A 12,456-nucleotide genomic window follows, 5' to 3' on the forward strand; every position below is an offset into this window, starting at 1 on the left:
ACCAATCTTTCTGTTCTAAGGTTCAGACTGGAATCACAAGTGGCGATGTAGCTCGGCTCAATAGCGGGGTGATTGCACGCGAAATGCCCCAGGCGTGACACTCGACCCTCCAAAATTCTCCTGTAAAAAATCATGGCTGTTTACTATCTTGCTCAGAGTCATTTCTCGCTACATTTTTGCTGAATAGTGTTTCGTTGTCACGTAACGTGCTTGCGAAGCTTGCGCAAATACGTGAAGCACGTGAACATGGCTCCACGCGAAAATTATATCAAACTCATTTTGGTTTGTATATCTGCATAATTTCGCTTGCTGAACCTAGAAACCTTTGTCTTCAATGTGTAATGATGTTTACTGGTAATTTTAGTCAGAAAAACTTGCTTAAGAGCTTCAAATTTTGACTACATGCATTTACAAAGTTTACAATTGTTTACTGGCAAAATTACTGTTGGTTAGTTCGATCTAATTCTTTTTACTTGAATGTCCTAAAACTGTACGCTACAGTCCCAAAAGCCAGTATAAAGATTTTTTTTGCCATTTCTTATTGTCCTACTTCCCAAAGACATCACGATGCTCGGGCTGCCGGAAATCGCAGTTCAATAAAAAGATCCCAATTTTTTTTTCTTTTTTTTTTTTTTTTTTTACGCGCACGTTTAGTGCAGCCCCTGCAACTAAGGAGACTAGGAAATTTCACAATATGGAACTGACCTCGACATGCCCTCTTTTGCCGAACTGACATTGGCCTAAGCGAAGCAAGAATATGAAGTGCTCAATTAAGAATTTCACGTTGCGAAAACAGGCTTCTAATGAAATACTGTAGCAAATAAAATTCTACTTTCGATGTCTGGAGCTATTAAAAAAATTGGCGAGCTTATGTCGCGTACGTTCATCTCGAAACACGGTTCTTTACAAAACAAAAGGAGAGACGATTTTCCTGCAGTGCACATCGTATAGTCCAGTAATGATGATGATGACCACAATACTTTCGTATCTGTAATGAATGTAATAATGAACACGTAGCTGTAATGAATATTGAACACTAGAGTTAATTTGCCTCGTGACAGGCGTCCGCCAAACAGCCCGAGCGCGCCTTCTCACCAGCTTTTTATCGCAGCCACGCGCTGAAGAACACGCCGGCACTGCTTCACCGCTTTGTGCAACTTTATCCGGAATAAACACCTCGTGTGTACCAGACGCTTCCAGCGTGCGCACTCAGGTGTGTGTTCCAAAGTTCTCTTTTAGAAAGCCATGTCAACTGGAACGCAAGAAAAAGCCGCAGTTTTGCCCGAAAGGCGAAGCATCAATCGCGATAGCAAATTAGTAGACAGCTATACGAAGTCAAAATAGTAGTTCTTCCGGCCGTGTAAACTTGTAAACGTTCGCTTACTAATTAACTGAGCAAGCATGGCGTCACGCGAGCACAAGAAAACATGAACACATCTCCCTCGATGACCGCGGAAACTCGCTTTCAAAGCGCTGGGGTGTGGAAGTGCGGCAGCGGCAGCGAGCGAACTGACCTTTGTGCTGCCTCTCGCTTCAACGCCAACTACGCGGTGAAAACACAGCGCTCACGAAGCTACCAGAACTCGAGGCGCTCTGCCCGCATTGCAGGTCGCCTTTAAGATAGGGCCCGCGTAGCTGCGGCATACCGAGTCATACGCAGCAGCAGCCGGAATATAACACCATCGTCCGCTCACCCTCCCACGCTTTCCATCGCACATATACAGCATACGGCGCGCGGCGACGATGTTATCGCGCCCTTGGACTGGAGGCGAAACATCACGGCGCCTCCGCCGACGGCGACGACGACAGCAGAAATGCGCCTGGAGTGTTCATATAATTGCTATCGCAATAAGAAAAGCAACGAGCTGCGATAAAAGAAGCGAGCTCCGAGAGCCCTCGCTTCCGGCTTCTGGCACGCTGTGGAAGGTACAGCAGGAAAGCAAAGCGAACGCAACATTTATAATGGTTTTTCGGACTGGGCAGGACAGTCTAGCCCTCAGGTGCTGGGGAAATTCGCGTTACAGTTCCATGCTGCGTGTGCCGACAAACAGAAGCACGACAGCCATTGCGCTGTGCGGTGAAGTGGTAGTATACGAGACTATGTCAACCGTGGTTCAGATGTCAAAAATTCATATCTAGCTAAAAACAAAAACTAAAATGAGATAGTATGACGGAAATGGTAGGCCAAAAAACAGGCCTATTCAAATTCGTTTTGTGCCGCACTTTTACATAAACCATCTCTATGCTAAAATCAGGGGTGAAAGTGGACCAAAGCCGACATTTTGGTTTGTCATTTTTTTTTCAAGAAAATCCATACAATATATCCGCGCAAGAGAATTTTTTTTAATGTAGAGTATAAAGTCGACTCATTTCCCCCCCCCCCCCCCCCCCCCCCCGAAGTCTCGCTGCATGAAAGGCGCTGCAATTATTCGTGGTGCATGCGACGAATATTGATCAATGATTTGAACCGTGGTTATGAAGTCGACAGCTACCTAAAAAAGAAAAAGAAAAGTTCGGGGCACAAAACTTTTATCTCAGTGCTCCTTTAGGTCACAGTTAAGTCTCGTATGAAACAGCTCCGTAGAATACTTGGGTTTGTTTTCATTGAATCACTTTTTTTTTTTGTGAGTGCACAAGCACAGAGAAAGAGAGCTGCACGCGGGCGCCTTACACCCCGCTTTCTTGGCAAGCAAAACAAAACGCCGGCTCACGGTTCAGCAAGTCTGTTCCGAGTTCAGTGACCGTGCCTACGCAACAGCAAGCGTTTTTGCTGCAGTGTTTTGTCAGCGTTTGCTGCAGAACGCTTAAAGTCCGCCACGCGCACATTCACCCCACCCGCAAACCAATCTCGCTAAAGAGAAATAAAAGAAAAAGAAAAGAAGGGTAAGAGAGTAACTGTATAGAGCAAAATATCTGGATTAAAACACAGTGTCTGCGTATTATAGTGCAATAACCTCGCAGATCAGAGATCGCAATGAGCCCTATTTGTTATTCAAGTTGCGAACCTAGCGTAGAACTCCCTGTTTGGGCATGCCTGCCGTGTATACCACTACTACTGCACAGACTCCACCTTGTAAAGACACGTTGTTTGTGCATCTAGTCGTTCACTACGAACTCTGCTTTTACACGTTATGCTGAAAGCACCGGGCACGTGTGTGTTGTGCACTGCGACGATACATGTGACGTGTAAAAAAAAAGAAAAAGAAAAGCACGCACGACCCTAGTTCAGCGAGCGTCGGTTCTGACACCGATTTAATTACCAGAGTGCCCTGGTGTTCCTGCGACTCGCTTAGCGCAGCTGTCGTAGCACGGTCTCGTATTCACTGACTTTAGGATACGGCTGCGCCTCGGCTTGGCTGTTGCCGATTTCAGCACAGCGAAAGTCGGGGAATGTGAAGCCAGTGCCTCGGCGACTCATGGCAGGGTATTCGAACACATTCCATTCCCTTTTGCCCAGTTGCCAACTGTACCAACGTGCAGATAACCTCTTCCCGCCCCAACGAGAAATTTTGAACGCTTGTTTGGAGCGGCGTCACTAATACGCCAGCATCCAAGTGAAGCTGACCGGCCAAGGACCGATCGGATAAATTCTGAAGGCCCACACATATATTTGCAGGAGTGACGGTGGCTTCCCAAAACACGAGATTAGGTGAAAGGGCTCAAGAGAAAGCGAGAAGCTTATATTTCCTTACTTTCCGCGTGAAATGAAAGAAGATGTGGAAATGTAAGGCTGAATCTGCCTGAGTACGGGCCTAAACCCGCTTCAGTTTCACATTGTAATCTGGCTGTAATTCCATCAATAAAACATTCGCACGATATAACAGCCGTCATATCGTAGTTCTCTTAAATTATCATGGCACTGTTGAAAATAAGCCGGAGATAAGAGGATAGTATTAACGATGCACCTCTTCACTGTGCCAACATGGCGGCTGCGGTGACGTCAATAAGTACTTGCCCTTCTCTGCTTGGGAACGGACTGGCTAGTATTAAATAATTGACTTGAAAGGCGAGAACAAGGCACGGGACCCGATGACAGGCATGCTCGTTCGTGCCTGTCCTCCTGTCCCTGTCTCGTTCTCGAACTCCGACTCCACAACTTCCTTTGCTCTTGTGCATGCAATGCGTATACGCGGTGCTTATGTGAACGTTATGTGGCGCAGGCTCCCGCTGCCATGGCTGCTGTCGTGCATGATATACGGGCCTGTGAAGGTGAGCAGCAGCGGCATGGCCTGCTCCATCTTCATCCTCTTCATGATGCTGCTGTTCGTGATCATCACCATCGCGCTCTTCCGCTGGCGCATGAACGTCGGCCTGGCGATGGTCATGTTCTTCCTCTACTTCGTCTTCATCGCCTGCAGCCTCGTGCTCGAGTACGAAGTGGTGCGCTGCACCGACATCATCAATTACCTGAGGATCCGATGAAGACGTTCTCCGCACTGTGCACCCTCCCTCTCCACCTTCCTCGAGTGTGCGCGCAATGTGACGATGGAACAGGAAATGACGCGTGTCTTCTGCCGCAATCTCCGATGTGTCGCGGGTCTGCGTCCCATACGATACACACGGTTCTGGACGTGCCACACTGGGAAAACCGCCCGTTGCTCCTCAACGATACAGCGGCGAAGGCTGTTCGGCCACACGCTTACAACGCTTGGAGGAGCTCGTATGCAACGTGTGCCGTTGAGAACAGGCGTGACGCGACGAGCGAAGAGAAAGGAAGGGGACACGTCGTCGATGACCGCGATGACAGGCCAATCATCGACTACGACTGACACAACGCGACATGTACTTCTGAGACGGGACTTCGCGGCGCAGAGGACATCGCCTCGAAAGTCGGGGCATCCAGTCAACTTTACAAGTGTGGTGACTGCCGCGAGACCGGTATCCACAAACTTGCAAAGTGAGGTCCTTTCGTAGGGTGTTTAAGTGCTGGAAAAGTGCAGCGCCTCGGCGCCGATACGTTAGCGATGGCTTCACGTATCATCGTACGTGTGGCGAAAATGGAAGAAAGAAAGTATGCCACCTTATCGCAATGCAGGAAACCAGTACGGTGAAGATCGCTGATTATCTCAAAGCCTGTTAATTCTGCAGCAGCCTTGCGGTAGGTCTCCTTTTTATGCAGGCCACTTGGAGGCGTGTTTCACAAACAACCAGACGGTTTCCTGCAGCTGTCGATGATGTTTAGGCGTACAACGTGGCGCTCATTCTATAGTGTTCGCGCGCCTTTTGCAAACGATAAGAGTATACGCCGTTTTCTCTCTGTCTTTATCGCCTCGTAGCAACCCAGAGATTTATCGGCTGCCCACACAGCTGGAGTAACCGATCACCTTGTCTCACGTTTGTGAGCAGCGCGACGCTTGTACCTCTAACGTCTCCTCGCTTGCGTGCTTTGCTTAGTCACTGAGGAGGCGACTCGCGCTCGCGACCAAGGCCGCGAAGAAAGGAAATTCCGTGGCGTGTAGAATAAGACACACACACACACAAAAGGAAAAGCGTCCCCTGCTCCGCTTCCAATCCTCCGTGTGCGTCAGGTGGAAGCAACGCTCGATTCTCGTGTCAGGTCGGGGTCTTCCAGCAGCTCGCTTCCATCTATCTATACGTCCTCTTCTTTGTATCGTGCGCTTCTGTTGGTCAGCGCCACCGAAACGCGGCCTCTGTGCCTCGCTTTGCGAAAGGGGCCACGTGAAACAATGGCAGTCGGAACTGAGCTTCCTTCCCTCTTCATCAGTCTGTCGCTCCACCCCACGCGGAAGTGCTTGTGGACGTGGCGTGGTGCAGACGTCTTCAGATTATTACCAACAGATATCCAGGAGAGCAAACACTTTACTTCTTCCGTTCGTCATCCTAAGGAACAATACTAAAGCCATCCGGGACACACATACGAGTAATTCGGTTAAACCGCCTGAAAAAAAAAAAAAATTATATGCTTGGCGCCTTACAAGCGGTCCCCAACCTTTCTGTTTAGGATTACTGAGTTTATTTAGAAGCTGCAGAGAGGGTTCTAACGCGGATGAAAAACAGCGCTATTATAACTTGACTATGCGTTGGTTAGAAGACGCTGTGTGTTCTTGTCGTCTTGAAGCTGATACAGAAAAAAAAAGAGAGCGATCGGCGCAGTTTCGGGCCATCAGTAAGTTCGCTTTGATATTGGGCTGAATTGTTGCTTTATCTTGAGCCCACTAGGCGCGGAAATTAATTTTATTTTGCGAGTATTTTGACATCTCGTGGAGTGACAAGCGCACAAGCGGCGCATGTAACGAGAGCGACGCAAAATTAGAGAACCTTGTCCTCTGGCAAATAAGCGGTATCGAATCTGAAATAGATCGCATCAGCACTCACATATGTCTAAGGGGTTCGGGGAATAACATCGATTGTTATAACCGTGATGCTTCTTGTCCGCTTTATTTTGATGTCGCGGGTGCTTCTTTATATATCTTCATTTGTGTTCGTGCTATAGGAACGGGAATGTGTGTTATACCAAGTGGTTACGGCGACGGAAACAACTAATAGGCACAATTACCCGCCCTTTGAGTAAGTGTACAGTAAGTACTCGAAACGCGTCCCGCCGTGCCATATATATATATATGTTGTTCTAAAATCAATTGTTGAAAACTATTGCAGCAAGCAGAAGAAAAAGAAACAGAAGAAACAGGACACTTCGGCGTGATGTGAATTTGTTCTTACTGCAGCTCAGATATCAACTTCAAAGCTGACTTTCATTGTTTTCTTTTTATTTTCCGATATTTCTTTTAAATACTTCCTATATTTGCATCCAGTAATGTTGGTGCTGTTGTGGCTACAAATTATACATATAAAAGATGATTTAATAACAATAAGTAAATGAAACACTGCATCATTTTTGCTTCCAGCAAAAGTATTAATGATAGAAACCGAGGACCAGAAACAGCACAGCTTCCATAACGGTTTACCTTCGGTTTTTGTTGAGCCTCCGCATATACGCTGATAAAAAAAAAATACATCGTGTTTTTCTCTACGCACCTGCGCAGATCGCGGGTTCGTTTCAAACAGACGTAAAACTCCGACGTTCAGACTACGTACGGTGCGAAGGACTGATCATGGTCATGACCCCCTTCCCTCCGCGTCACCTCTTCTCCCGTTCTCTACTTCCCCTCCGGTCTGCACAATTCATTCGCGAACATCGTTCAAGCATCTCGTTGTAGAGGCGTAGTCATCGTCATTCTCCCTGTGCTACCTTGACTAAATTCATTTAGGCAGTCTGTAGAAAGTCTAAAGATGTTTTCCACGAGACAACGTCTAGTGACAGCATATTGGCTGTCCTTGAGCATTTCTATCAAGTAATGACTCAGGAAGTTATATAAAGCCTTAGGACGTTATGAACCACAAGTAGACTTACGAAAAGAGACTATTTAATGACTGGTCCAAGCAAGTACAAGAAATTTGCATAGCCAAAGGCAACGAGTCTGTGAGCAACAAAAGCACTCTACCAAACGTCTATGGACACCCTACAGACTGTTTACGTATTCATTCTCGCAAAGATACGTACTCTTCTATAAGGGTACGGCGTCCACGCATTGTTAGCCCAGGTCTCTCCACGTAGCCTTCCACAGATGTCGCCCACAGCCTCCTTCGCGGCCATAATCACCAAGACCACCCGCCACCCCGAAAGCTTTCGCTTTTTATTTCTTCTTCTTTTTGCCGAAACGTGTGTTTGTCGCTCGCTACAACTGAGGGCGACTCGCGTGAACCGTGTTGCTGCCAACCCATTCCCCGGGGTGTAAAACCTATGCCGTCGGTGTATGGTCTACGAATCCATGCTCGGTTGCGAAGCTCCGGGTGCGCGAGCGAGAACCCGTCACGCCCTCTCGCGTCAACTGGAAGCACCCAGAGGAGCGTTCCACTCGCACGTCCTGCCGGAAGAAAACGGCCCAACGACGAGGCAGGCCTCGTCTGTGGATTTGTATTCCTGGTGCGGGGCTCCTTCTCACGTTGTTATTCGCAGTGAAGGACTGTATAAACTACTATATCTGCGCCTAAAAAATAACAGTGGTTGTTGTTAACTATTTGGTTTTTCTGTCCAAGTAGTGGGGGTCTTCGGAGGATGTCCGTTAAAGAAAAGAAAAGTAATGTTACTCGGATTCTCTTCGAAGAGCACTCTTTATCCGCCTGTGCTCAAAAGAAAGAACCAGATGTTATGACTTGTTGCATGCGCGAGTGAGTTGTCCCCAGTAAAAAAAAGGGAGAAGTGGCGATTTCGGTGTCTTTAAGTGTACAGCTGTGCGACTGCACGTTAGGGAGTTGTGGTATAAAGCCTCGGTGCATTCTTTGCCACCACAGCTTACTACTATGCACTGTTATGCAAGCGCTTTCGAGAATGGCGAGGTCGCGCTATTGACGTCTATTCATTTATGCGTTTTACTCAAACCCTTGACGCTTCAAGTCGCTTCATTGCGTGCCGCGGTAACATGAATATCGGCGATGGCTTTCCGTAGTGGAAGGTGGGTCGGTGTAATGCGACCGATTATTTCTCGGTTCTGTTCCTGCTGTATTGCAAGGGCTTTTAGCGATCGCATTTCGAGTGCGTTCCAGTCGTATTCCAGTCCTCATCATACGGGCGTTAACAGTTGGCTAAAACTTCGCCATTATTGACGAAGCCTTAGCCAACTGACGAAGCTTCGCCATTATTTTCAGTTTCATGGAAGTCGGTGCGGCTGATAATGAGAAAGGAACACAACCAAAGCAGAACGATCCTTGCAATCGCAATGGCCTCTGGTTGCGTTCGACGCTTGTACTTTATGCGATTTGCCTTTGCTCTACTTACTTTATTTGGATGTCGCAGCGAATACCGTAGCTTATGGCGCCTTTTTTTATTTGAACCGCGAAACCTTTATGTAGATGCTGTAGCTGGAATCGCGTGATTTCAGGCAAGGTTTGCCTTCGCTTGTCATAAGCTGTACTATTTGGAAGAAACAAAAGACGTTTCTGAAACGTCCATGTGGTAGTATATAACCTGGTTATACAGCGGCTTCAACCCAGTTGCGAAAATGGAATCGCCGCGATATGATCGCCTCAATAAATATGTAATAAGTTTAATTAAAGTTGTAACAATAATGAGTATAACTACCTTATTTATTTTTTTGTAAATTTTATCACTACATCACTGATAACTGACTGTTCGAGTCGGCTTTATATTAACCGCTTTTGTGAATTACATTCAAACAGTCGTGCCATTACAGCACCATCTGTAAGCAGCAGTGCTTGCTGGCTACGGCTAGAAGTTCCTCGCCCCGTTCGCAGGGGTCGTCCAGCATCAAACGAAAATCGGAAGCAAGTGCAGCCTTAAGTCGATCGGCCTCCGCTGAACGTCTTTTCTGGATTGACGGAGCTTAGAGCTCCCGATAAACGTAAGCCTTCATAATATTTCAAATAAATTTCACACCGTTCCAAGTGAAGCATTGCACAATTTAGAAACTGCGCATTTAATTCACGATAAATAATTCAGCACAGGCTCACTACAGTTCACTACAGTCCTTGAAAGTTCCCGCTTCTTCAAAGACAGTCGAATAGAAAACAAAATCTATTTTTTAATATAACTATACCATGTTTTCCAATCGTGAATTCTATCTGACCCCAAACCTCATTCCTGGGTAAGAAAAAAAAAGCTGCTTTATATATTATCCAGGTAAAGTCATTGGGAAGTCGGAAGTAACGCAATGTTCAGTTACATTACATTGCAAATTTCATTGGTCTTCACCTTAGATTTCGAAAATTAGCTAAACGTCTCAATGACAGCTATCAGAAGAACATCCATATTTCATTACACCTATCGGACTGAAAGGACTGACACAGGAAAGATAGAGCCCCAATGACAAACTTAACGCTGTTTTAAGATTCTATCGCACGCTGACAAATAAGTAGTGCGCTTTCTTGACATACCACGAACGAGATGGGAAGCGAGTATTGAGTTCATGCCTATAGGCGTGACCGCATTAAGCAAAACCACATACTTCGACGGCTCTATTGTTTTTCTGCTGACGTGACATAGCGCCCACCTACGCGTACGTTAACATCGCTAAAGCCAATTTATAAAACCGTCGAAGCTTTCACTTGGAACGGTTGGTTCACTGTAGATAGACGAACACTGCGTCTTTCTGTTCTGTTAAAGTCATGGCCACGGCGTCTTGACTGCGAAGGCTATGAGTATACACGCTGTATACATTTAAGCCCGAGTGACGCAGGCGAGTCTGGCACTCGCTTCAAAATACGCTCAAGAGAAACACGCATCCGTGAACATATCATCGAACAACGTCTAGCGCCGCCGCGTCGATATCAGCCCTTAAGCAACGCCGAACAGAACACACTCAGGCGCTCAGCAAAGCGGAAATAGACACGAATGAAGAGCACTATCTGCGAATAGGTTTGCACGCTATTATAATTATCTTGGCTGTCGATTGTAACGAGAAACTTCCCGGAAACAATGTAGTACCCGCATAACTAAAACACGCAAGGACTCGTCGGAAAACGACACGACATTCGCGATGCTTGTCCGGAATCTGAAAGTCGCAAAACGCGGTTAGACGCAAATAGTCATGTCTATGTATCTCTCTTTTTATCCCTTCTTCCGGTGCGAGGAACCATTGACTCGAGCAAAGGCTGTTATGAGATTTGGAATGCGGTGCCCGGCAGTGGTGGCGAACAGCATACTCAAAGCAATACCACATTGATCACACAACGTCTGCGTGCTTGGAGCGGGAGCGTCACGCAAGTCGGCTGAGGTTGACGCAAACGTGAACGCGATCGATGTCGCTTACCGACTGCGACAACACACTTCGAGATAACGGAAGTTCTGCGCACATTAACCGGCGAGGTCACGCGCGAATGCCGAAAGCGTGTTGAAAACCATGATCTGAAAAATATATATATCGTGCTAAGCGTCGCCTCCAATGAAGTGCAGAAACCCGGTTTGAATCGGTACGCTGAAGCCAACGGGGAAGTTTTTATCTGTAGGATTTGTGTGCTAGAGTCGCAACTAGACGGTCTAGAGCAGGAGAAGGATAAGCTAGCTAAGCGGGTTGGAAAGCTAGAACAGCAAGCCAGCGGACGGCCCTGCCACATGACGTCATGGCTCAAAGCACACAGGCGTTCTATTATCCAGAAGGCGTTGCTTGTCGCCGTCACCGCTTGATTTTGCGGGTTGTCTGGCCACTTGTCTGACGTCAGCGCTCTGACAGCAAAGGCGTTCGCTGTGTAATCTAGGTGGTGGCGCCTTTGAAGGTCACGCAAGCGGTGTATGCAGACCAGTACCGGGCATGTCGCACTGGTGCCGAATTCCTACCGCACTTAATCGTGGCTCACTCAGCACTGGAGACGGGGACAATGTAAGTGCAATGTTGCGGCGACGTGTCATTGTGCGTGACAAATGTGACGCAACATTGGTCTTACATTGGCACTGCTTCCTGCGCTGCTGTTGATCGCCGATTGTCGCTGATGGTCGCTGAAAACAAGCCTTTCTTCGGAGAGTAAAACCCAAGCCGCCAACATGGCTTTCTCAATATAGGAGACCGCGTTTTAGAAGCGCGCTTTCGTCTGCAAAGCGAGAGGGCAGGCCAATACCAGAGTCCTTCGATACTCTGCCAATAGGTTGCCAACCTAACGACAGAGACGTCACTCTAAGAAGAAAAGGAGGAAATGGGGTACTGAGGTTACTCCTTTAGGGGAGCAACTGATCTGCCACAACCATTCCTCCCTTGAGGGGGTAAGTGCGAGGGGATGAACTGTTACTCCCCATGCCGTTACTCCTCCGAGGACTAACAGTTGCTCTTTTCCGATGCTCCTCAAGGGAGTAACGGTCATTATTTCCGATGCTCCGCAAAGGTGGAATTAATGAAATTAGACATTTTTACCCTAATAAAAATGATTACTGAGCTGAAAAAGAAAAGAAAGAAAAAAGATGCCCGAAAGCAGGATTCGAACTTACATCCTCGCGCTCCCAAGTCAGCTACTCTAACCACTGCACCACGGCAGATTGGTTGTCGGGGTAGGAAATTGAGACAGGTTAAGCATCAGAACGCAGGCGCGGCAATGTAAAAGCGACTTTGCATTTTGTGTATGCTGTGCGGGGAGAGTGTAACGTTGAGTGTACTTGCAACCATAAGCGAGTGCGAAAAGAAATCTGCCCGAGTATTCTTCGGGTGCTTTAAACTGAGGCACTAGGCGATGTAAACGTGTAGCGAGCTCAAACGGGGCACCTAAGACGACAGAGACGGACAATTGCTCTGTCGCTTTGAGCTACACATCGCTTCAGTTAAGTTCGTAATCTCCTTGGAATAGAAGGAATTAGGTACTTTTGACCAGCAACATCTGGCAGTCTATCAATGACTTCCGCGTTTAATGTGTATCGCTCACTTATGGTGTGCGCACGAAGGGCATGGCTCTTCACATTCCAACTTTAAATTTCACGCAATTTTCTCACGAAGAGGC

At 47.2% G+C, this 12,456-nt stretch overlaps 1 protein-coding gene across 2 annotated transcripts in view; it reads left to right on the top strand.

Annotated features, from left to right (window-relative positions):
• The window catches only part of LOC126541736 (sodium/potassium/calcium exchanger Nckx30C-like), a 259,728-nt gene that overhangs the window by 243,618 nt on the left and 3,654 nt on the right, over positions 1–12,456 (top strand). For both annotated transcript variants that reach the window (XM_072286453.1, XM_072286454.1), the window contains one exon: positions 4,161–11,639. In XM_072286453.1, coding sequence (XP_072142554.1) covers positions 4,161–4,422 — 262 coding nt within the window. In that variant the 3' untranslated portion in view covers positions 4,423–11,639. The remainder of the gene's footprint in view (positions 1–4,160; positions 11,640–12,456) is intronic.

This window comes from Dermacentor andersoni, chromosome 2 (assembly GCF_023375885.2).
Source record: "Dermacentor andersoni chromosome 2, qqDerAnde1_hic_scaffold, whole genome shotgun sequence".
Lineage (NCBI taxonomy): Eukaryota > Metazoa > Arthropoda > Arachnida > Ixodida > Ixodidae > Dermacentor > Dermacentor andersoni.